The sequence below is a fragment of the Crocodylus siamensis genome, chromosome 6 (assembly GCF_052110815.1).
Source record: "Crocodylus siamensis isolate JL-2025a chromosome 6, ASM5211081v1, whole genome shotgun sequence".
In the NCBI taxonomy this organism is placed as follows: Eukaryota; Metazoa; Chordata; order Crocodylia; family Crocodylidae; genus Crocodylus; species Crocodylus siamensis.
In genome coordinates, this window is record NC_143400.1 from 58704862 (window position 1) to 58729604 (window position 24743).

The 24743-nt window shown below is 42.6% G+C and overlaps 1 protein-coding gene across 2 annotated transcripts in view; it reads right to left on the bottom strand.

Moving 5' to 3' along the window:
* The window catches only part of EPHA4 (EPH receptor A4), a 166815-nt gene that overhangs the window by 83849 nt on the left and 58223 nt on the right, over positions 1-24743 (bottom strand). For both annotated transcript variants that reach the window (XM_090053410.1, XM_090053411.1), the window contains exon 4: positions 16086-16241. In XM_090053410.1, the coding sequence (XP_089909536.1) occupies positions 16086-16241 (156 nt within the window). The remainder of the gene's footprint in view (positions 1-16085; positions 16242-24743) is intronic.

Here is a 24743-nt window from a genome sequence, read left to right on the forward strand (position 1 = left end):
AAGCACCAGGAAATGTGGGGCCCCTGCAAGATCCTCTGGGCAATCTGGTGGTTGTGCCAGAGGAGAAAGCAGACCTCTTTAACCAATTCTTCACCTCTGTTTTCTTGGGCAGGGACCGGGACTTCCCCACCGTGATGCAAGACGGACTCGAGGGGAACACCTCCAGATCTCAGGTTGCGAAGGACTGGGTTAGAGAGCTTCTGGAAGGGCTGGACGTGTTCAAATCAGCAGGTCCAGATGCTCTCCACCCCAGGGTGTTGAGGGAGCTAGCAGGGGTTATTGCAGGGCCCTTGGCACAGCTTTATGAGCGCTCGTGGTGCTCACGCCAGGTGCCGGATGATTGGAAGGTAGCCAACGTGGTCCCCATCTTTAAAAAAGGGAAAAGGGAGGACCCAGGCAACTATAGGCCCATCAGTCTTACCTCAATCCTAGGGAAACTCTTTGAGAAGATCATCACGGAGCACATGTGATGGGCCAGCCTCAGAGATGATGCTCAAGGGCAACCAGCACTTTCACTAGGGGCAGGTCATGTCAGACCAACCTGATTGCCTTTTATGATCAGGTCACAAAAGCCCTGGATGTAGGTGTTGCCGTGGATGTAGTCCTTCTGGACTTCAGCAAAGCCTTTGACACCATCTCCCACCCCATCCTCATTAAGAAATTGGGTGACTGTGGCATTGATGCCTACACAGTCAGATGGATTGCAGACTGGCTGAAGGGTCGCACTCAGAGGGTGGTGGTGGATGGGTCATATTCAACCTGGGGAGAAGTGGGCAGCAGAGTCCCCCAGGGCTGGGTCCTTGGGCCCACACTGTTCAATCTCTTTATCAGTGATTTGGACGATGGGGTGAAAAGCACCCTGTTTAAATTCGCTGATGATACCAAAATTTGGGATGAAGTGAGCACACTAGTAGGGAAGGAAAGACTGCAGCAAGACTTGGATAGGTTACAAGGGTGGCCTAGCAAGAACAGGATACGCTTCAACATTGACAAGTGCAGGGTGCTGCACTTGGGCAATAGTAACCAGCACCACACTTATAAGATGGCACACTCCCTTCTTGAGAGCACAGAGGCAGAAAGGGATCTTGGAGTCATTACCGACTCCAAGACAAACATGGGCCAACAATGCGAGGTCACAGTTGGTAGGGCTAACCGGACCTTGTCGTGCATCCACAGGTGCATCTCCTGCAGGAACAAGAAGGTGATCCTCCCCCTCTATGCAACACTGGTCAGGCCACAGTTGGTGTACTGTGTCCCGTTCTGTGCGCCCCACTTCAGGAGGGATGTGGACAACATTGAGAGGGTCCAGAGGAGGGCCACCCGAATGATCAGGGGACAAGAGGGCAACGAGAGACTGCAGGACCTGAACCTGTTCAGCCTTCACAAGAGAAGGCTGAGGGGGGACCTGGTGACAGTCTATAAAGTCACTAGGGGGGACCAGAAGGGTTTGGGAGAGACCTTGTTTCCCCTAGCGCCCACTGGCATAACAAGGAATAACAGCCACAAGTTGTTGGATAGTAGGTTTAGATTTGACATCCATAAGAACTACTTCACAGTTAGGACAGCTAGGAGCTGGAACCAACTTCCAAGGGAAGTGGTGCTGGCTCCTACCCTGGGGGTCTTTAAGAGGGGGCTTGATGCCTACCTGGCTGGGATCATTTGAGCCCAGTTTTTTTCTCCTGTCCTGGCAGGGGGTCGGACTTGAAGATCTATAAGGTCACTTCTGACCCTACTTCCATGATTCTATGATTCTAAGTAGGGGTGAAAGTCAAATTCTCATTAATTTCACTATTTCCCACCTCCTTCACATCAAGCTTAAGCTATATGCACAAAGTGACAACACTGGTCCCTCAGCATTTCTCACTCAGCAAATTCTGCCTTTCTACCAGCCTTCAATTTCAATATAGTATAAGAATTAAGAGTCTTTTAAAGATAAAAGCATCCAGAAAAAAATCTCAGTAGAGTGTAATCCTACTCCATTCTCCCATGCTAAAGATCTGACTTTGCAAGATGCTAAGTGCCCTTGAAAATCCACTGGAACTGAGAACACTAAAGCACTTCTGAGGAGCTGCTCAATACTGCTCAGAATCAAACCCTCAAAAAAACCCAAAACATCACATAGTGCCTTGCTTTGGAGAATCACTCAGCATTTTAAAGTCAGTGAGAACCTGACATGTCAAAGAACTGTTTTTTCTTACAGCTCTCATTACATTTATTATGCCATCAAACAATCTTTTTTGCATGGTCTGCAAAGCTATTGCCATTATGATGTGCTTCTAAAGCAGGACCAGGCTGGAAAATCCTTACTCCCACTGAGCGGTACCTATTTTTTACATTGAGTCCTATCAGTTTCATGAGGTAAGTACAAAATATAAGAAAGGTTCTGACAATCTGGCCCATAATAATTAAAAAACAAAAAGCAGTTGTCTACGTTTGACTCTGCAGCAATCTTGGGATTAAGCCCAGAGTTACTCTGATGTCCATTAAGATATTAAAGACATTTTCCAAGGCTCCAGGTCCAGTTTCACGTGGGAAAATGTGCCACAATGAATCAGCCTCCACAGAAGCAAAAAGTCAGTAATTAGTATGTGGCATGGCTGTGTCTAAACAGAGAAGCAATGAAGTGGAAAACTAGAGAAGCAGATGCTTGCAGGTTGCAGAGATGAGCACACTACTTCCAGCATGAAAAGGAAGATGTGGAGGAGTTACCAAATGGTGGACTGACATTAAGGCAAGGGGAAAGCAATTTTTTTTCATTCTGGTGTATATTTGCTATTGGAGTTAGAAGCAGAGAGAATTTCCAGATTGACAAACCTGCTGATAAATGTTGGGCATGTCTCTTACATCACCTGTGATCAGCATTTGCTTTGTTTTTGACAACAGAGCTTCCTCTGGTAAGTGAGAAAAAAATCCTTTCAATGACACACAGCAGAAAATCCTTTCAGAGATATGAGGGGCAATACCTAGTGGAGCCAGCGTTTTTCCATGGCAGAGCAAGCATGTGGAAAGACCAAACAGACTAGATCCCACATGGAAATCAAACCTCTTGCAGGCCAGAATGCTGCATTCCCTTTCTGTGCACTTACAGAGAAAAGTTTTGAGAGAGTGATGGTTAGGGAGAAATTAGGCAGGATACATCTGTAACCATGTTGCCAACTCCGCTGACTTGATCATAAATGCCATGATTATCATTGCTTTCTTAAAAGCTTCATCTGTTTGAATCAAATTATTACACGAGAATCTCAGCTCTTGTTTTAAAAAAGTAAACAGCCTTCCCAGTAGCAGATAAAACCATGAAAACAAAGTAAATGAGTATGCTACACAGAAGGATAAAAATCAAAAAGAATCCAAACCCCAAGATTTTTAGAAGCTGTTTAAAAGTGTGCCATCTGACTGCGCACACAGTTTAAAAGCTGAGATTTTAAAGCCAGTCTCCTGATTTCAGGGGCATGTGCACCATCAAACATTCCTGCTCCATGGAAGAGATGAAGAACAAACTCTACTGCAGTGTTCTTAGGCCTTCTCTTCTGAGTGACACTGATCACCCTGTGTGCAGTCCATTTATCAGTAGTGTAACTGGGGATGAATATGTCCCACAGCCAGTCAGGGAAGAGAAGTTTTTCACTGGATTCTCTCTCTGTTGCCATGAATTCTGCTTTGCAAAAAAAATCCTAAATCACTCAAACCAAAAAGCAAACAGGTAACCTTGGCAGAACAAGGCATGTGTGTTTCAAGTCAGTGTACTTTGCTTACTACTGTCTGGAGATGTATTAAAAGAGTTCTATATCTGAATGAGTTTTAATTTAACTCAAATATAATGCCTGTCAGATTGCTGTTTTCCCCTTAATCTCAAGCTACCTAATGGACTCTTCTCCCTCCACTCTTGCTGGATCAGGAACTGGGGTACTAAGCTGCACAGCTGACAGCCCAGAGAGGTCACAAGTGCAAGGCCACAGTAGAAGCACTCAACAAATCTGCGAATTCTGCTAAATGCCTCATTCCAAGGACAAAAAAAAGGAAAGGGTTACTGTGGCAGGACGACCTACGGGTGCCGTGACCTCCCCTAGCGCCCTTGCCTACCGTGCCAAGTCTGGGTCCTGAAAACACTCCCCATCTCGCCCACCACATCTTTGATCTTATTATTATTATTAATGGGAGGCTGTCTTCCTGCCCTCCTTGGCACGGGGCTGATTTTGCTATACCAGGATTTCGTTCCAAGTAGCCCGCTCCTTCTCGGGCCGACTCGATATACTCGTTCCTTCTCTCCAGGGCCTTCCCCTGGGCTTGCCCCCTTCCAGGGCTTCCCCTTCACAGGCAGTGCCCCACTGGGGCTCTTCCCGATGTCTAATATACGCGCCTTCTCCCAGGGTCTGTCCAATGTCTAATATACGCGCCCTCTCCCGGGGCCTGCTCCAAGATACTCGCGCTCCCCTGCCCGCACTGGGGCCCTTGCTCGCGCTCCCCTGCCCGCACTGGGGCCCTTGCTCGCGCTCCTCGCGTGCCCGCCCACACTGGGGCCTTCTATGCCCGATTCGGGCTTCCTATGCTTGCGCTCCTCGTGCCCCTCGCCTGCACTCAGGCCTGTGCTTGCGCTCCTCACCCGCACTGGGGCCTTTGCTCGCGCCTCTCGCATGCCCGCCCACACTGGGGCCTTCTATGCCCGACTCGGGCTTCCCAAGGTTGGGGCTCAGGCAGCCTTAGCCTCACCTGGCCCCCAGACCCACCTTCTCAGGTCTATGCCCCACTGGCGCTCTTCCCAATTGGGGTTCCCAATTGGGGATCGTCCCAATATCACCCCCGCTGGGCTGGGGTTGGGATACCCCACTAGCTCAGACCCACCTTCCTGGGCCTACGCCCCACTGGGCTTCTGCCTCCACCAAGCTCTTCCCGAAGCTGCCCGCACTGGGCTGGGGTCGGGACACCCCCACAATGCAGCACCCTCCGTGGTGCCAGGAACTCCCCCTCTACCGGGGAGCTCCCTTGAGGCCTCCTCCACCCCTACAGCCTCGCCCGGTTCTCCGGTGTAATAATCACAACAACCCGAAACAGAAACTCAAAGCCCCTCGGCTACAACGTAAATCTTAAGCCAACCTGGCTAACCTTCTTTCATCCCTGTCAGGGTCCTCTCCACCCTGTATCCGCACCCCGGTGCACAACACTGCCCTACTCGCTCTAGCAGAGCTCTTGCTCCTTAGGCTGCCAGAGGGGAACTGGCTCTAGCCTTAGCCTCCTCTGTTTATAAAGGCCAGGCCCTGCCCCCTTCCGGTCAACTGACACAATCAGTTGCTTTAGCAACTCACACCTGTGCTGCCCTATTGAGTGGCAGCCAAGCCCATATTACCATTATCCGTAACAGGCACCTTAGTGCCCTGCTACAGTTACTAAATTCTGTTTGGCTTTTATCTTGCTACAGTCAATATCAACCCTAATCACAGTGTTGTTTTTCAAACTGCCAGCCAAATTCATGTTCAGGAGGACCACTTGTCAAAAAGTTAAGATCTCCCACACTGACAGAGGACCTGTCCTAAGAGAACTCAAAATGTGCCAGCTCTCATGCCCTGACCTCTCATGCTGTATTTTAATTTTTTCACCCATCTCCTTATCTTCTCTTTCCCTCCTCATAAAACATCAGGCTCCTGCCAGAAAACCACTAGTGTCATTATCCAAAGCCCACTGAAGTTAATGGAAACTCTTTCTTTGAAATTACTCTAATCCCTTCTTTCTAGCCATAGAACAGGGCACTATGGATAGGGACCTACCGAAATCAAGGAGGCAGGTGGCCAATTTCACACGTAGGTTGCAGGGCCAACCACCATTTTCATGGGTTTATCACAGCAGACCCCCCCATACCTCTGACTGGCTGAGGGGGTCCGTGTGGCCCTGCCTCTTGCTGCTGATTGGACGAGAGCCATCCATTGTGTGGCCCCACCCCATTCCAATCAGCAGCTCCCTCTGACCAGCATCTCTCAGCCAATCAGTGGTGGGGGAGGGGGTGGCAATCAACTTGGCTGCTCTTTTTCATGCTGGCAGCCTGGGTCACAGTGGCCATAAGGACTACTGGTTTCTAATCCAGAGCCAGTATTTTATTTTTAGTAAGGGCTTAGGGGTTTTTTTTTGCAACTTTAATAGACAATGTCCCCAACTAGAGAGTAGAAAGATTAACAGTCACAAAACATAATGGTACAGCCTATGGGAAGATCCAGGATTTTGTAAAAGGGGGTATAGGAGCAGTAACCAATGCTACGAGGGTGACCACACCCTCATTCTCAGCTTCCTCCAACCCTCCACCTCTATGAGTCTACTCCTGGGCTGGCAGGGATTGTGCAAGTAGATAGAATCCAGTTGTTTCCACCCCTGCCACTGAGCCCAACTTCCTGCACAGCCCAACTAGAGTGGCGCAGGAGTGGTTCTAGAGCTTTCAGCCTCCACTCCCCCCTCCCCAACATTGATCTGTGAATGAATCAACCCATCACAAAGGCACATAGCACAAGAAACGTCATATGTAGATGATCAATGCTTCTATAATGGTCTACTCACTGTATGTCCAGCAATGCATGCATGCCCAAAGAAAAGGAAAGGCAGGCTCTTTATGCATATGCCTGGGCACAATCATAGTCCTGACACTCAAACGTGCGAGCAGTGTAAAGATCTGGCATCAATATTGGGAAAGTACTGGGCAAAAAGAATAAACGATGGAGCCCTAGCCCATTGCCTCTTCCCACTACACAGTAGAAAAGAACTTACCTGCATGCAGCGAAGTGAATACTGCACTTTGTCAAAGGACAGTGCTGTAAAATGTCCCTTCTACGCTTGAATGAGGCAAAATGTTTCCACAGTATTCCCACTGAGGTAGTGCACTGTGGCACACACTACCCATGACACACAAACACAGTTTGGCCTTTCATGGAGACACATCCTAGGAATCCCAACCTAGCCTATTTTCCTGCTGCTCTGAATCCTCCTGGACCTACATGGTCTTAAAACTAGAGACAGACATTCAAAAAGCCTGAACCTGAAAGGATTCAATCTTTTCAGGTTAGCCTAATGTGGCTAGGCTGAATCAGTTTGTAACTGCACCGACATCCCAGAAATGCACATGCCTGCAGTGGCTCAGGCTAGAAGCCAGGGGTAGCTAGCCCTCCATGGGCTTCCCTTCCCTTCTACAGTGCTGAGCCAAGGGGATGTGTCCACGCCCCAGTTGGATGCTCTGATTAGGGAGCAGTCACCTCCCCCGCCTGCTTCTGACCAGCCCAGCAGGGAACTGATAACATAGTGTTTATCACCCCTAACTCAGTGTTAATCACACAATTAAGAAAACAACTGAGGGACGTTACCAGCTACCTGCTGATTCTGCCTTGCTCCAACCTGCCACAACATGGACTGTAGCCAGCAATGTGGTCTGCTAGCTAATGCTAAAGGATGTCTGTGTAAGACAGAGGGGATGGGGAGGAAGCAGAGGGAAGCCAGGCAGATGCTTGCAGTCTCTGCTGAGCTCCAGTCAGGGAGCAGAGGGAATGGGCCAGCTCTGATGTGGAACAAAGTGCCAGTTAGCCCAGAGAGCATGCCAGGTGGTAGGGAAGTCTGGTTTAAACCAGCAAGGGGTCTGGGACAGACATTACATAAACTGGTTTGATCCAAATCAGTTAAGTCTGATACTACATTCAACCAGGTTCATCTCAAACTACTGTCATTTTCAGACTGGTTTATATGCACTGAACATCTGTTCTGATACAGGTTTAAACCAGTTTCTGATCACTGAAACTGGTTTATGTGCAAAGCCTGTCCCTAGCCCAAAAGCCTTTTAAAAAAAATCCAGGACCCACTGTTTAGTGTTAGAAATCTAAAACTACTGTTCTATGGAACTTTGTGCAACCTGTTGCTATGACTAAGGTTTTAATATCAGTTCTTTTACATATTGCATTTTTATTACTGATTTACCCAACAAGGTGTTTCTGTGAAAGCCTCTGTGGGTGTGTGATGACAGTAAATTCCATTATAGCTTTCCATGACTGGACTAGATAGACTTGTTTGGCATGGGGAATACTGTTTTCACTATACCAGTTAATTTAGTTGAGCAATTGTACATGATTAGAAGGTAAGGAATTAAGGACAGTAAAAGGAGACAAAGAAATACAGAATTCCAGGCAAACTGTTCCTGAGCTACTTCATTGTTCTATATAATGATAGTGCATGGTGAGGAATTTATAGCATGGCTCAATTCAGAAAAACTGCCTCAATTCAATAGCATGGCAGAATTCCATTTTTAAAATGAGCATTCTAAGATTTTGAATGGCCTGTACTGTGAATGATATCTGCAGTGGCATTTTAACCAGCATAAATGTAGTAGCAGTGACAAACACTTTCTTGACAAGATTCCTGAACTGTTTTTGTTATATAGAAGCAATAAACCAGAGTTTTATTTTTCCTCCTTTTTTTCCTTTGACTTCCCAGAATCAAGCATTTAAGGTAAAGTGTTATTATTTTAATGAACTGGGGAGTCATTATGGAGCATCTTAGTAATGCAAGCATTTGCTATTAGATAAAACAACAACACAGGGGAATATGCGACTCTTCATGCTTTTAAAGTGAATTAAGTGCTTGTGAGAGGTGCTAGACTGAGAGCACTAAAAACTAATGTCTGTTTAGACAGAACAGATTGAGCAGTGAGAACTATTTGTATGAGTTGCCCACACTGCCAGACCACAGTGACTGAGCTCTGTTAGTAGAGCTCTGCAACTAGTAGGCAGAGGCAGTTCCTTTCATTGTGCCAATTCAGGCCATGGCCTCAAAGTTGAGAATATTAGTTAAGGTGAATTCTGTGATCCTGACACTTGCTCGTTAAAAACTACATAAAAGAGGCCAGGTTTCAGCTAGCAAAATCTGGGACACTATACTGGATGCTCCATACTTAGCTATTAGCATTTCTGAAACAGAATGTTGTTCCTCATGGGCAAATTCAGGGCCCGACCTATACCACCTGGCACTAATCTGGGACCAGTCTTTTATAAAGCCTTATCCTGTGAAATACTGAGCGACTCCTCCAAGATGACCTTCAGAAGGCCAGACTCAGAAGACACTCATGTCTGGATGTTCAAAGGGAATTAGGCATATAAATAAATACCTTTAAAAATCAGTGCCTAAAGGCCTTGCAACATCAGACCATTCAGCACTGGAATTTAAAAAAAAAAAAGAAATCATTGAGAGAGAGAAAGAGTAAAAAAGAATATTTATCTATCACATAACAAGATACCTGTGCAGAGCATGCGGTGAATAATTATTATTTTTGAGCCAGTTGTCACCCTTCGTTCAGTCCATCCTTGGATGACAGTGTGAAGCCTAAAGGAAACTCCCCTGGCAATTCCCACCAGATATAAGGAGATCTCGTACATATAAAAGTCCTTTTTACCTTCTTTAACCATTCCTGTGCTCTCCGTGCGGGGGACAAAAATCATCTCTCTATCCTGCTACTGGAAAGGCAGACCTTAGCTTGGTAAGGATTGTAGTTATTCTAACACATAATAACATGCTAATATACCCTTATTGCTGTTCAAACTGATTGTAACCTTCACTCTTAAACCAAGAAACTAAAAACATATTGTTAAATGCAGCAAAATGCAAGCTCTGGGTGTGAGCTAAAGCTCACTGAAGTCAGTAAAAAGTTTATCAGCTTCAGTGGACTTTGGATCAGGCCTTAGAAAAATTATCTTATTTATACAAATGATCCAGCAAGATGCTAACCATCTGCAAACCCAATGATTTGGGGGGGGAGGGGGAGGGGCGCTTATGTGAGCAAGAGCCTAATCTGCCACGTAATAGCGAGAGTCTTACTACAGAGAAGAGTGGTTATGACTCACTGCAACGTAAAAAGACCTGGTATGAATAGGACTGATTTAAATCAGCGACTTGGCCTTGGCTAGCCTATAGACAAGCAGTGAAGGCTTTGATAAGATAGAGGAACAGCTGGCACCTGGGGGTAAGTGTCCAGATGTCAGTTCCTTTAATGGCAAGAAAACCTAACTGGAAATACATTATCCATAAGGAGTCATAAGAAGTCAAACACTTCTTCTCTTGTATGAGGTTTGAAAGGCAGACACTGCATTCAAGGTATACAAGAATAAAAAGAACAGATAAAAAGAAAACAAAATATTAATGTGCAAAAAGAACCCCCCAGAACCTCCCAAATCTCGTAACAACAATAATAATTTATATTTTTAAATCCATTATAGTTCTAAAATTCAACTCCTGAGAGATGAAGTTGAATATGAATGAAGTGTTTCCAAGTGGATGCACAGAAAAAAGAAGAAATATCTAACTAATCAATTCCATTAAGCTCTTATGCTGTCTCACAAAACTGCTCGGGACATTGGTGCAAGGCATAGCCTTCAATAAGTAGCACCCTTGGCCTCCTCCTTCCATTTCATAAAGCTTCATTAATCATGTACAAATTTAGAGTTGTCAATAATCCTTCAGCGAAGCCCTTCAGATAAGCCTTTGTTGTTAATCTCTCTCCAGATGAAAGACAGGTTATAACACAGAGTAAACACTTGGGATGTGTAAGTTTTGACTTGGAAATAAAGCCAGCGTTTTCCCTTGATGGTTGTATATGTTGCTGCCACTAATTGCTTTCTTTCAGCAATTGTGGACAGCTCTCTTGTTGCTGCAGGCTAGTTTACATAATCAGCACCACTTAGGGCAACCCTTGCTTCTTAGCTGCATGGGTATTCCTGATCATTTATCATTACAGGCTATGTGTTTTTACAACTGTTAGGGCCAAAGTCAACAGACCACTAAATGCAGCGGCCACTTGAAATATCAGTTATCTGCTACTCTTCCTTCTTTTTGTCTGCAGTTTTTAATAGCTCAACTACAGCAGCTGATTTGGTAAACAAAGCAGTGATTTTCTGAGTTTTTTATTTAAACAAAACTTCCTAGAGCACTTCAGTGGGAATTTTGCCTGATGAGGGATTTTGGAACTATGCCAGCTATAGAAATGTCCATTTTCCTGGCATGTATCATTTCCTATTTACTGGCCAAAGAACCTGGGTTACCAGTTTCATAAGAGGCATCATTTCTTTAATTTAAAGAATATTGCAAATGGATATTTCCTTTTCTCTTAGGATAGTTATTGAGGAGGTGTAATTACCACTGTTCGCTTGAGGCTCACAGGCAGCCATTGCAGGGACTCTGAATCCTCTAACTCCTCCAGTAGCTGCTAAACTCTTCTAAGAACAACATGTGTGGCTACTTGCATTCTCAGATATGCTTAGATGCATAGCCACATCTTCACTAACTAGCATGCTGCAGACAAGAACAACTATCCAAACAATTGCTCTTTTGTTGAAAAGAAAGCCCAAACCCACTATAGATAGCAGAAGATTCTTTGGTGTTTTCACAGAAGAGGGTATGGACTGGAAAAAACAAACAAACATGTAATTTTATGTTACTGAAGTAATTCTGGAATTCCTTACTGTGGAATAGCTCTCATTTACTGAAATGGGAATTTTGCATTAGAATGAGCTGTACTATTGGACCCTGCTTTTGGCCACATCAGACTCCCAAGATAATCTGTACTCCCAAGTCAGTCAGTACTAATTTAAAGTTCTGGACAAAGAGAAGCAGAAAATGGCTAATATCTCAAGTGGATCCTGCAATTTAATTGACTGTTGATTATAGTGCCAGTGATTATAAAGATGCATCTTTAGGTAACTCCCTTGGTTCCCAATTCATATCAGAATCTGGGCCATCTTTGCTCTTAAAACCTCCCAAAGACTTATTTCACCCCTTTCTAAGAAGTTATTTTTTCTTTCCTTTACCTAGCTTCTCAAAACTTCCATCAGATGTCACTGGTTACAATGAGAGAGACATCTCCTGTGAAATTCCTGCCAATTGAAATAGCTTCCAATTTATCTGTAGCCCAAATAATTGTCCCTAATCTCATCTAAAAAAAAATCCCTCCTCTTACTGCTTATGCCTCATGCATCTTTTTTTGTCTTCACTGTTATGTCTTTGCAATTACATTATTTTACCCTACACGTTGTTTAGACATAGGTTGTACAAAGAAGCTATATACAATGGCAATCTACATTAACAATGAATTATGGATTGTTGTTCCTTAAAAATGAAGTGGAACCACACACAACAAAACCTGTCTTATAAGACCCACAAGGGGAATGACACCTGGAAGATCTTTCCCCTGGAAGAACATGTTTCCCCCAGGAAAAATAAGCAAACTTTAGCACACTCCCATTTTCTACTGGTACAGCAGCAATTCTCCCAATACAAATGTAATGGCCATACATGGCCTAAATCAATTGTTTAAGAACAGCGATCTTCTGTAAAGATGGGGCAACATTATTACTTGTGAAAATATTGTCTTCTGAACACAGGATGCTGCCACGTATGATGGTTAACTTTATCTATTGTAAAGTGTATCTTTTGTAGATAAGCGAGTAGAATTATATTCATTGAATGCAATCCAAGTGAGTTGTTAGAACAAGCGTCTGGAAAACCTTGGGCAAAATGCATCTCTGCTACCACTGCCTGCAACCAAGAGCCTCTCACATGACCACACATCATATGCTCTACTTTCTCATTTCTTTGCATAAACGATTGACCAAAAATTTATATAAAAGTAGAAGAGGTGACAATTAGAGTCTATTTAGCAGGCAGAAAAGATCCATGTTTTTTTTTAAAAAAAAAACCATGAGTGGCATATTTGTTTATATAAAAATATAAACAGCTATAGTAAGTAGATGGTCAGTCAAGAAAGCTCAGTCACTTGTACATATGATTATATACTAGTACATGAAAATTTAGCATGTAACTGCACCCGTATATTTTTTAAATATAGGCCAAATTTTCTCTATGAAATATTTATTAGTGTGGCATGGGGCAGGAGGAGGTGAGGGGATAGGATCAAGGATGTATATTAGACAGTAATATTTGCAAATTTAAAGTGCTTAGACTTTTCAGACCCTTTTTTTAAATCCCTGACCTTGGAAACAAGTAAGGACAGTGTTGTTTTAATCTGCATTCAAATTTTAACAAGAGTCACACAGCACTAGTGGAATCCACATTGAGCTTCCACTGTAGATTGCTCATCATTTCATTATGGTTCATTATGTTGATAACTGTCAGAAAGCATTAGAAGCAGGGGCCTTGAGTAATAGGACTGAAATGGTAATTTAAAAACAATATACTTTCTGGAGGAAATAAAGCAGCACACTAAATTCAATTAGAAGAGGCAAATGTAAAGAGAAACTAAGTGACATTTGCTGTTTGAAGTAGAGTTCTTTTGATTTCTTGATAACCTACACTGAAGAAAGCTTTTTTTAAGCAGATACTTTTGCCATGCATCTTGTTAAATTTACCCTCATTAGCACTAAGCGCATCTAGTATGAACTGTCTTAAATGCAGCTGTTTCTGGAATATTTTAGGCCATACCAAAATATTAATCAATCAGTCCTCGGTTGGATGGCACAACAGACTGAATTATTCAAGGTCATTTACTTACACAGATTTCAAGTTGGACAGTCTACAGTAATAATCTCTCTTTTGTAAAATGTTCCCAAATAAAAATCATTAACAATATTGAGCAAACAGACAATATAAACAATACAAAACTGTCCTGTACCATCTTAAAATGTATGTATTGTATAGGCAGTTAAAGAGCAATGTTGTAAATGATGTAAAATTGGAGTAACACTGAGTAGAAATAACGCCTACTTAAGCCAATGTAGAATTTAGTGAAGTCCATCTATAATCTGCACCCTCACAGAAGACAAATTCAGAAAGAGGATCATGGCTGAAATTGGTTGCTTTTTAGCTTCATAGATTTGTGTATTCTGTAGGCAATTTACAGTCCATTAAACTGCTAACCTTGTGACACAGACCCATCTTCTCAGCAAGTACTAAAGTATAATGAAGGTCTGAAGAGTTGCATTAATACAACTTTTGCCATGCTTCCAGAGAGAAACAATGACAATGTTTTCCAGTTTGTGCTCAAGTGTATTACAGGTCATTCATACAGTCTCCATGCCCAAGCACACAGCTGACAAGGCTACTGTGCTTCAGAATTGCAAGTCTGAATTCCTGACTTAGGCAATGAGGCACATCCAGAGTGAGGAGAACTGTATGTGAGGACAAAGGGGCTCCTCTTCTCAGCAATGACACATCAAAAAGACAAGCTTGAAGGAAAAGGTATTTTCTGAACCCTAAGTAAACATGTCTTTGTGAATTTACACCTGTCCTCCCATCAGGTCCCTACTACAACCTGTGGGTCCAAATCTGTTGTCCTCTAAACCCATGCAAACCTGCTCAGCTGTATTTACAGTCTCTCAGGCACCAGTTTTAAAATAGTAGTAAATACTGACTTCATCTGAATTACTCTGGATTTACACCAGCATTACTTGGAGTAAAATCTGGCCCACATTTACAGGACACACACAGGTAAGGATTTAAATAAGTTTACAGGACTGAACACTAAAGAAAGAACATAAAAGATATTCCTCATCAAATCCATGACATCGGGGTTGAAGTCCCAATATTCTAGACTCTGGAAAACAGAGCTGAGTTTTGTGCATCAGGAATTTGGTGTAGCTTTTATTACCTACCATGTAAACTGTGTAAGACAAAAAAAGAGCTCTAATTCCCTCTCAGCCACATTCAGGTATAATCAAGCTAATGAAAAGCTGCAACAGTCTTACTCCCCTAATTTAGAAAACAAGATAAAAGTGAGGCAAGCAGCCAGTTTATTTTTAAAAGAATGAGATACCTGAGCATCAAAACCTTTACCCAAAAAACCCACCCCCATATCCAGAGAGTTTAAAGTTCCTCATTAAAAATAAATAAATAATAAAAAAGGGATCAATCCATAGCCCATTCCAGGTGTCTCCCTCCAAATTACCCAATGCTACTTTTATTCGCCTGGTCTAATAGTCCTCGAAGTGAACAGAAACTTGATTTTACAAGCCAATGGAGCAGAGTCTCTTTTTGCTAAAAGAATGGATCTCAGATACTGTGTTTTATTTCTTCATTAGTGTGCCGTCACACTGAGCGATTACTAAATGCAGGGCTGAATGAGAATACCAGGGTTAAAGACAGCATAATGAACAAAGAAGGTGCCTGATTATTATGGCTGTCAGCACAAGGGAATTGGGTTTGTCACCTGGTTAAACCAACTGGTAAGAACTGATTAAAGCCTGAAATCAGTTTGAAAGAGTCTCTGATGTTTATGTTCATCCTCTCTCTACATCATGTCAGGACAGGTGGACAAACTTGGAGACTTCTTCCCGAGTAGTTACTTAAACACAGATTCACTAAATGACTTCTGTCACTTGCCCAAAAAGAGTTGGCAAATGTCTAATAGATTTACAGAGGAGGAGGAGTTGTTAAAAGGAGGCGTTTTAAAATTCTTAAAGAATCAGAGTCTAAATATAAAGTCATTCATAGCGAGCATCTCACTAAACATCTTGATATCGTCGCTCAGTTGCAGTTAATGAGTGCAAGTATCTCAATACATACAGATGTTAATACTTAAAAGACTGAGGGATAATGTAGTCTGATGGAAGAAGTCACTGGACAAACTAAAGAGCTCTAGTTCCTGTTCCCAACTCTGCTACTGACCTGTTGCACAACCTTAGGCAAGTCAGTTAATCTCTGCGCCTCTCTCTTCTTCCAACTGGCATTTGTCATGACTGTTTAGACTGTAAGCTGTCTGGGACAGAGGCTCTCTCAATTCCTGCATGTGAACCATGTCCGACAAAACAAAACTTCAACCTGGGCTAAAGTCTTTAGAGGGCACCAAAATATAAATAAGGCAAAAAACAAAACCTTTGATTACTGGTAAGATGCTTTAAAAAGAAATTATTTGATCTTTTGTTAATAACAAATTTCATTACATGCTTACATTAGGAAGAGACCCAGTACTGATAGGCTGGATATACTCATTTGAAAAGGAATGGTTGCTAAAAACTGTTGCCAGTACTAAGGCACTTCTCAAAGGAATATTTTTCAAGTAAATTATTAAGGCAGAAAGAGGGAGGGGAAGAAGTGGGTACAGAAAGAGAGAAGAGAACTCGACTTACGAGTACAGGGCATGGAGGCAGCATCATTTTCAGCTCGGAAAAAGCCCCGATCACAGGTGCAGGAGGTAGAGCCTTCCCAGATGGAGTAGCTATGGGGCGGGCATTTGGCACAGGCAACATCCGTTGAGAGAGCCTTGTAGTATCCAATTTTGCAAGCTAGATGGAGAGACGTGAACAGAGAGTGTTATTTTCCAAGGATGTGACAATAAATTGCTGCATCATTTATTCAAAGTCTAGGAATTCACAAAACTAAATTATGTCCACTTAGCCCCAGGTGAAAAATTAACAAACCAGCCACCTCTTAATTGCCAACTTTGCCTCCAGGGATGCCTGTTTCTAGTTCAAACAAGAGTCTTTTACCAAGCTGGCCCGGAGACATTACAACAGCACCTACAGACATACTATTCTACTGACTTTGTTGGAAAATCTGGTTCATCTTTGGGCCATACATGGACTTGCACGTCACACCTCTTGTGCCCACCTGCATGCACACATACGTACAGTGCAGTAAACAGGGCACAATTGTTTAACTCCATGACCACTTAAGGAATGTAGGCTGATTGGTCAATGCTGCCAATTTTTGAGATGGAGTGGAATAGGCACCCACTGTGATTGGAAAGGAGGTTCACATGTCAGGAAATGGCATGTCTCCTTTCTGGCAAGGCAGGATTAATCTGGCTCTTTGTTCCCAAAGGAGGAAATCAGCATGATCTCCCTCCTCAAAATCAGGGTATACCAATAGCTGTTCTGCTGGAACTAAATCCTAGGTGCATGTGCCAAGCTTTCAGTGACATCACCTTCATAAACACAACACTTATATGAATGGCTACTTTTACATCACTTGGAAAAATCTCATTAGTATCACTAGCAACATGGTTTAATAGGTCCACAGGTATGTCATCTTAGAAAGCTCTCCCCTGGCTAAAGATACAAAGTCAACAAACACCACTGGCTGTCAGCCCTTAAGGAAAGAGAGAAAATATCTAGGTGTTTTTATGAAGATAGACATGTAAACAAGGAGGCTTATTCCCAATATTTACAGCATGACTCACTCTTACATCTCTTCATTTATCACCTACACTATCTTTAGGGTCCCTTTGTTGCTAAATGCATGCCTTCAAAATGCAGAATGTATTTCCATTAAAAGCTTTTCTCCTTCCCCATGTACATCAAGTAAGTTGTTTTAAATTCTCTTAAAAAAAAAACAAAAAACACATTCTTAATGGTAAACAGACAGGACTTTTAGCGACATGTTTGTAAAGGCATTACTTCATTCTTATTAAGCAAAGCTGTTTATGGAATTTCCTTAACGAGTCCAAACTTTATGACGTGTGACATATCATCAACAGGAGCACTATGAGGTCAATCTCCTTCTTGCTTATTTGGCTGTCATTGGATGAAAGAATTTTCACTGGACCAAAGAATTTTATAAAAACGCATTTCTCCAATAATTAAGATTTATGCTTACAAAGTTTATGCGCATCACATAATTAGGTAAGGTTCAACGTTCAAGGTGCTTTTTTGGCTCTGCTTCAAATGACCTTGGGATTCTGATTAAAATCAGAAACCACAGCTTTGAAAGAAAGCAGCACTGGGTCAAACCTAGGCTTCCTACATCAAACACAATTAGTTCCTGAACACAAATACAAACCCACTGGGTTCTGCTTGTCGCTCAGTTGGTCAGAGTAAGCAAACACAACTTAAGTAAAATGAGTTATTCTGCTTGTAGTGAGAATAACTGCCAAAAAAGGGCAAAATTAACCTTTTTATTTTTTTTACATCTGAGTTGCAATGTCTAATGAAGCTGAAGTAATAATGCTACCCTTACCAACTGATTAAAAAAACCCACGAACATTTAAGAAACAAATTCTGATCTAGATTACACCAGCATAAATCAGTTGTAGCTCTAGCCAAAATAATGCCTTTATTTCTAGTTTGCACTTCTATAACTCAAACCAGAATAATTTGTAAATGGCAAAATTTAGATGTAGAGAATGGAAAACACACATCTTAATCACATTTACTTTGCAAACTCCACTTCGTTTTTAAAAATTCAACTATTTATCCTTTTACTAATGCCTTACACCACCATTACATGAATGACTACCATTTGACTGTTTCTAATATCAAGATGTGCCTATAAACAATAAGCCAGTCCAAAAAAATAGGAGGAGAGTCTGTTATGGCTTTAGCAGGTTTTTTTAAATCACAAAACTAGAAGAAGGCTACCATTTTGTGAAACTACCCGATTTTTATCCTTTTTTAAAAATCTGTACTTTGGAAGGATCAAGGGAACAGTTAGCATGGTAAGGTTGAAATTTTACAACTCAATTTTCCCTTTTGTTTCATGCAACATATTGTTTCCTACTATTTTAAACCCTGGTCATTAATATTTCAGGAGCTGAGGAAAGCTCTTTCTAAATGCAGTGGCAGCTTCTGAAGCACACAGCCATTTTGCTTCAGCTATACAAAGTTACCTACTACTAAACGCATGGTTTTCTTTATTTCAGTATGTTCAAAGATTCATATACTTCAGCACCTAACACAAGAGAATACATTACATTTATTCAGTAGTCTTTTACTCCTTGGGGTTCCATTATGTTTTACTTAAAAACTTGAATCTAACCCTGTAAAGGTTATTCTTTGCATGAAATACAACTGACACACCTATTATGATCAGCAGTGGACTCTTTTTTTTTTAATTAGGATATTATACAGTATTTGAGAATGGAAATGAATTAGTAGACAAACAAGAAGACTGTATAGAACCCCTTCCCTGAAAGTCTTTATTGCTGTTCATGACAATTCTTCAATTCTGCTCCTTTTCTGGGGAGGATTTGCTGGATAAGACAGGGCCTGAATACTATTCTTACACAGCTTTTGCAAGATTCCATTGTAAAAAGATTAGTTCACATGTGCAATACAAACTTTGAATTCAATTCCTTAGCTTTGCCTTAATTGGTTCTTTCTGTTAGTTTTAGAAAAAAGAGAGAGAGAGAAAGAAAAAGAGAGAGAGGGGGGAAAAAAATCTTTTCTTCCATTCAGATCACCCACAAACAGCAAGGTTACATTTTAAGACACAATCGTCTTGAGATATGCAACGATGAATTTTAAACAGAAACATTTCCGAGTTTGAAGAACCAAAATTACGACGCCCGTATATTTTTGCTGAAATCATTCTGTTTTATAAGAGTGAAAATAAGTCTGAAGCAAAGACTCAGCCACACACAGATGTTGATTTTAAGAAACTCTCTGTATTTTGTCTTTATGTTAAATTAAAAGTGACTTTATTGAACACAGCAAGCAAAAAGCCTATTTTTCTTACACCATTCTTCAGCAATACAGTTAAGACTGCAGAAAGAGGAGTTTTAGAGAATAAAGGGCCAAGAGCCTATTAAATTTTAATAGGACTAAGATATATAACTTGCTTAGTCTGTTTTGAAAATTCTAGTTGCACATTATGACGCCTATTTTCAGAATAGCTTTCCAGGAAAATAAATAAATAAATATTTATATTGAAATATAAATTGAAAAAAAATACAGTTTTCCTAGCAGGTAAATTCTAAACAGATTATTTTCTGCCACAAGTACAGCACAGTTAGTTGAAATACTAAATTTAAATTATTACCTGTGACTCATCTTAACTAATAAGTGGTACCATTGCTAAGACTGGGAATATAAATAATTAAAAAAATACAATCCTATCCAGGTAAAAATGATTTTAAAGAATCACTAAAATTTGATTTCTTTTGAAATTTCAGTTGGATTTTTCATTAAAATTTGGAAAGCCTTGACCAGCTCTATGACTGGATGAGAAATGAGTTTAGCCAAATCACTCAACTCAGGATCGAGAGATCAAATCTCAGGATTTTTTTTTCTGGCATATGTAGTGCAGCGCCATGCCAGTAAGCCTGTGGAAGGGAAAGGGCACGGGAGAAGAAAGGGGCAGGGAGGCAGACAGAGGCCCCCATGGTGAGGGAGGGAGTGGGGCCAGGGTGGATGGGGTCCCAGGGCCTGGACAGGTTATCCAGGAGCACAGAAAGAGGGCATGGCTCCCTGCTGCTGCACACACCCCTGAGGGAGGTACGGGGCGCACATACCCACATAGATTTGTGCCCGGGATGAAGGCAGGCTGCCCGCTGTGGCCTGGGGCTCTGCATCGTGCTGCCTTTGCTCCAGAAGCCACAAACTGGCAGCGCTGTGCGTCCCCTTCCAACCCAGAGGCATTACATGACTCCCAGGGTAAAGACAGAAGGGTGGAGAGCCCACAGCCCACCTCCACCCCAGGCACAAATCAGGAGGGGGCATGTGCCCCCCATGTCTTCTCTGGTGACATGCACAGAGGTGGGGAGCTGTGCCCCTCCCGCCCCCCAGCACCTCTGGACAAGCCACCCATGGCTCTGTTGCACACTCTACAACCCATCCTCCTGCCTGCCTCCCTGCCTCTGTCCGTCTGTCCCTCACTCTCAAGCTGGAGCCCCCCCCAGGCCTTGCTCCTGACCCATGGTACCCAGCATCCTGCCAGGGTGTGTAGGGACCCCTCCCCTCCTCGGGCTTCAAACTCCACACACACAGACCCACAGCCCCCCACACCTTAACAACCCCCCCCCCACACACACACTTCAAAAAAGCATCTTATGATTTAGATTCCAAACCTCTTGCTTTTTAAGAGTTTGTCTCATAATTTTTAACAGGGTGGGGTTGGCAATATTGGATGCATGTGAAAAACATGTTTATTTCAACCAAAAAAAATTCAGCCATGCTGCTATGGCTGCAGGGTCCTGTCGCTGGCTTCCCCTGGGTCCTACTGCCACTGGCTCCTGTTGACAGGCAGCCTGGGCAGATAAATATTAATTTTCTAAATTTTTTAGAGGCCCGGCATGCCAGATAGAATGGCCTAGAGTGCCAGATGTGGCCTGCGGGCCATATTCCACACTCCCACACCCCCATTCTACACAGCAGCTTCCCAGTAGATGATCAAGTTAGGGGGCCACACAAAAAACAAGAAGGAAGGACTCTGAAGGAGTTTCCTGTTGACTTTGAAGAATGCTGAGGAAGCAAATTTACTGTGAAATAAAATGGTGGAAATTTCAGATCCCAGATGAGGAGCTAATAAAAGTGGACAGGCTGAACCAATGGACAAGGACCAAATTCTTTGTTGGAGTAACTCCACTAAAAAAAATAATAATAATAATCATCAATGGTCTTATGCCAGGGAAATATCTGATACAAAACTAGTAAATTCTCAGTAGTGTCATGAAACAGGAAAGAATGCTTGTAGCTTGTGTCAGAGGGGAACATTACAGGCATGTATACCCAGACTGTTGATATGTGACTTTAGAAAAACAGGCTAAACTGCTCTTTAAGGATTACTATCCTGCAAGGAGCTAGTTTGCATTTTCTTTAATGGAAAAAAATCATCTGAACATCTTTGAGATCACTTCTAAACTCTCCACAGTGCTTTGGATGTAGTTATGATTTTAAAAAGCCTAAATTCAAATTAGAGTTGTTGTTCTTCGCATAGCAACAACCCAGATTTCAAGAGCAGCCTTATAACAACATGCTGGTAGATCCAATGATGGATAAAAGAAGTTCTTTAAATCAATCAGATTTCAGTTTCAAGTTTTTAATGAACTTATTTTGAAATTAGGAACAAGAAAAGAAATTAGGTTTAAACCAATATTTGAAAACCTTGATAACATCCTTAAACAATTTTTTGAATTAGTGATCAGTAGTTATTTTTTCAACAATTTCTACTAGTTCGAAAATATTTTAACTGCATCCTGGGAAATAAAAAGTTAGTTTTATTTTTTCCCTCTAGTGTTCTTTTCTTTTTTTAAATAGATGGATTTTCTCTTTCAAATTGTAAAAAAACCACATCTGCCACTTAAGTAGGCAGCTTCTTCTCAGCTCCTTTTTACTGTTATTACCATTTCTGAACAGATTTTTGTGTGTTAATTATAGAACAATTGTTTGGATAGGCTCTTTTGATGAGCTTTCTGCCCCGCACCATGAACCCCTCAGTGATTGTACAGCTGTTTTAGCTCCAAATGCTCATCAGGGTTTTCTAATTGTCAAGCTGTCCCAGAGACTAGTTCTTTTGACCTAAAAGTCAAAGAAAGAGTCACCCTTGTCTCCCCGACATGAATGCCGTAAGACTCCCAATGCCCCCCCTAATACCTGAGAGACAATGCCTTTCCAGATCATTGCCAGTGTAAGCATAATTGGTTTTGGGGTAAAATGAGAAGATTTTAAATAGGATGAATTAATGAGTTTCTTGTAAAATTAAGTTGTTCTTCCGGTCCAATCTAATTACTCACTGTAATGCCTTTGAGGGTGATAAATAAAGATCCTTAGAACAAAAAAAAAGGGAACCTTCTCAAGTCCTACTTAAAAGTCAAGTTGTAGAATTTGATGTGATGTACCAAATGCTGTCTCCAAATAAAGTCAGCATTCTTTGATGTTTGCATTATAAGATCTTTGTCTCCTATTGATAATGACTTCACATTTTTGTACAAATTGCAAATCAGTTCCACATCTTTAGCTTGCACACTTGAGAGAGCCATTTTCTAAGCACCAAGGTTAATTTTTATTGAATGAAATTACACATATATAAAGAAATCCCAGGGGGAAAAAAAATACAAGCACAATGGTGTTTTTTCAATGATAATGTTTTCTTTTTAATTGAGTAGGGCACTAAGAAACATTTCACCAGGACCTCAAAGTAAAAAAATCAGGGAAATGTAGCATTCATATAGGATTTTCAACATCAGTTTAAATCCAGAAAAAAACAGCAGTTCTGTACCAGTACTCTTTGCACGTTTCGTGTCTATTTGGCCTCCCCACACTTTCCATCCTAATCATTCCTGTGTTCAGGAATAGGACCTGGTATACATACTGGATTTTGACTATTTCTTCAACTCTGTAAGAAATGCAGGAGCCTTAACCGTTCTTTTCATGTTGCACTTTTGGGGCTTGCCATCAGGACCTTCCCTAAATATAAATGTTATTTTATTACAGGTCCCAGAAAGTGGTCTGATTGTATCATAGGGCAGGGGAGGGAGGAGAGACAGAGTCCATTTTCAGTGCTGGCACAGCTGAAAGAAAAATAAGGAAGAGAGTGTCCCGGTGCTACCATCTGCTAGCAAAGTAAATGTCCATAAATGCAGTGCATACTTGTTAAGGAAATCCTCAGACTTCCCTGGCTACAACACTAGAGATTTGGAGGTTGCTGTTGTCTGCTTTTGTTTTTAGTTTACCCTCTTCTCTTCTCTCCTATTCATCTGTGCATATTAGAGAGTAGACTGGTTACTTCCAGACAACCTCCCTTTAAAAAAAACAAAACAAAAAACTTTTCAGATTTAGGCTGGGTACATTCAGGGAGGTTAGGGGGAACTCAGATCAAGTTAAAAATGGCCATCCACACTATGGCAAGTCGCGTGTGGGAAAGGCCAGGGTCCACTTGGAGATTGGGGAATTGTGGGGGCAAGCTGCATCTGTTGGAGGGACTGGGGGGCCAGTGGGATCCACAGGAAGATGGGAAGGCTAGTGGTGTCTGCAGAGGAGGTGGGGATTGGGGGGTAAGTAGCATCCACAGGGGATTTGCTGGAGTCTGGGAGGGCTTGGCAGGACTAGAAGAGCTTCTAGGTTCTGCAGAAGGGCTTGTGGGGGATGAAGGGCCCTTTCCCCAACCCCTTAGGATTGGGGCTATTTTTATACCCCCCAGCCACCTTGCAGCAAACTGATCTCCCCATCCCTCATGCCTCTCCCCACACTGGCACTTCCTTCCTCAACTCCCAGCATCACTGAACGCTGATACAACCAGCACCAGAAGCAGCTCGCAGAATGGGTGGTTTGGTGAATTTAGGGGAGGGAATGCTGGGATGGGATGGGCTCCACCTTTCCCCTCAAGGTAAGCGTATGTTCTCTTCCAGGTTGGTGAACCTCCTTCGGCGGGCTTTAAACTAGGCTCGTCGGGGGAGGGGGAAGATGAGGGCGGAGGAGACGATGAACTACCAGGCCCAGCAACAGCCAGCGAGCCCAGACCAATGCTCAAAACGGAGAAACAGGTAAGTGATGGGGGACAGGGCATTGCTGAGACTAGGGGGTCAGTGGGCACAACCGTTGGAGGCCTCAAATGCCTCTACACAAATGCTCGAAGTATGGGGAAGAAGCAGGAGGAACTTGCCCTCCTCCTAGCTGTCACCAGCCCTGACATAGTGGGGATCACAGAAACGTGGTGGGACTCATCGCATGACTGGGCGGTGAGTGTCAAGGGCTATAGGCTATACAGGAGGGACAGGATAGGAAGGAAAGGTGGAGGAGTAGCACTCTACATCAAGGAGGAATATACTTCCTCGTTAATTAGCAAGGGGGTAGAGGGGGGGCACTCTGAGGTGCTCTGGGTTAGAGTAAAAGGCAGTCCAGGGGATAGAGACTTAACGGTGGGAGTCTACTATAGACCTCCCAACCAGGGAGAAGAGCTCGACCAGGAATTCTTAGGTCAGCTCGCAGAGGCAGTGAGGGCTAAGGATGTGGTCATCATGGGGGACCTGAACTTCCCAGACATCTGCTGGGAAGAGCAGTCAGCCAAGTCTGATCGCTCACGTCGGTTCTTAGCCAGAGTGCAGGACCTCCATCTAACCCAGGAGGTGCACA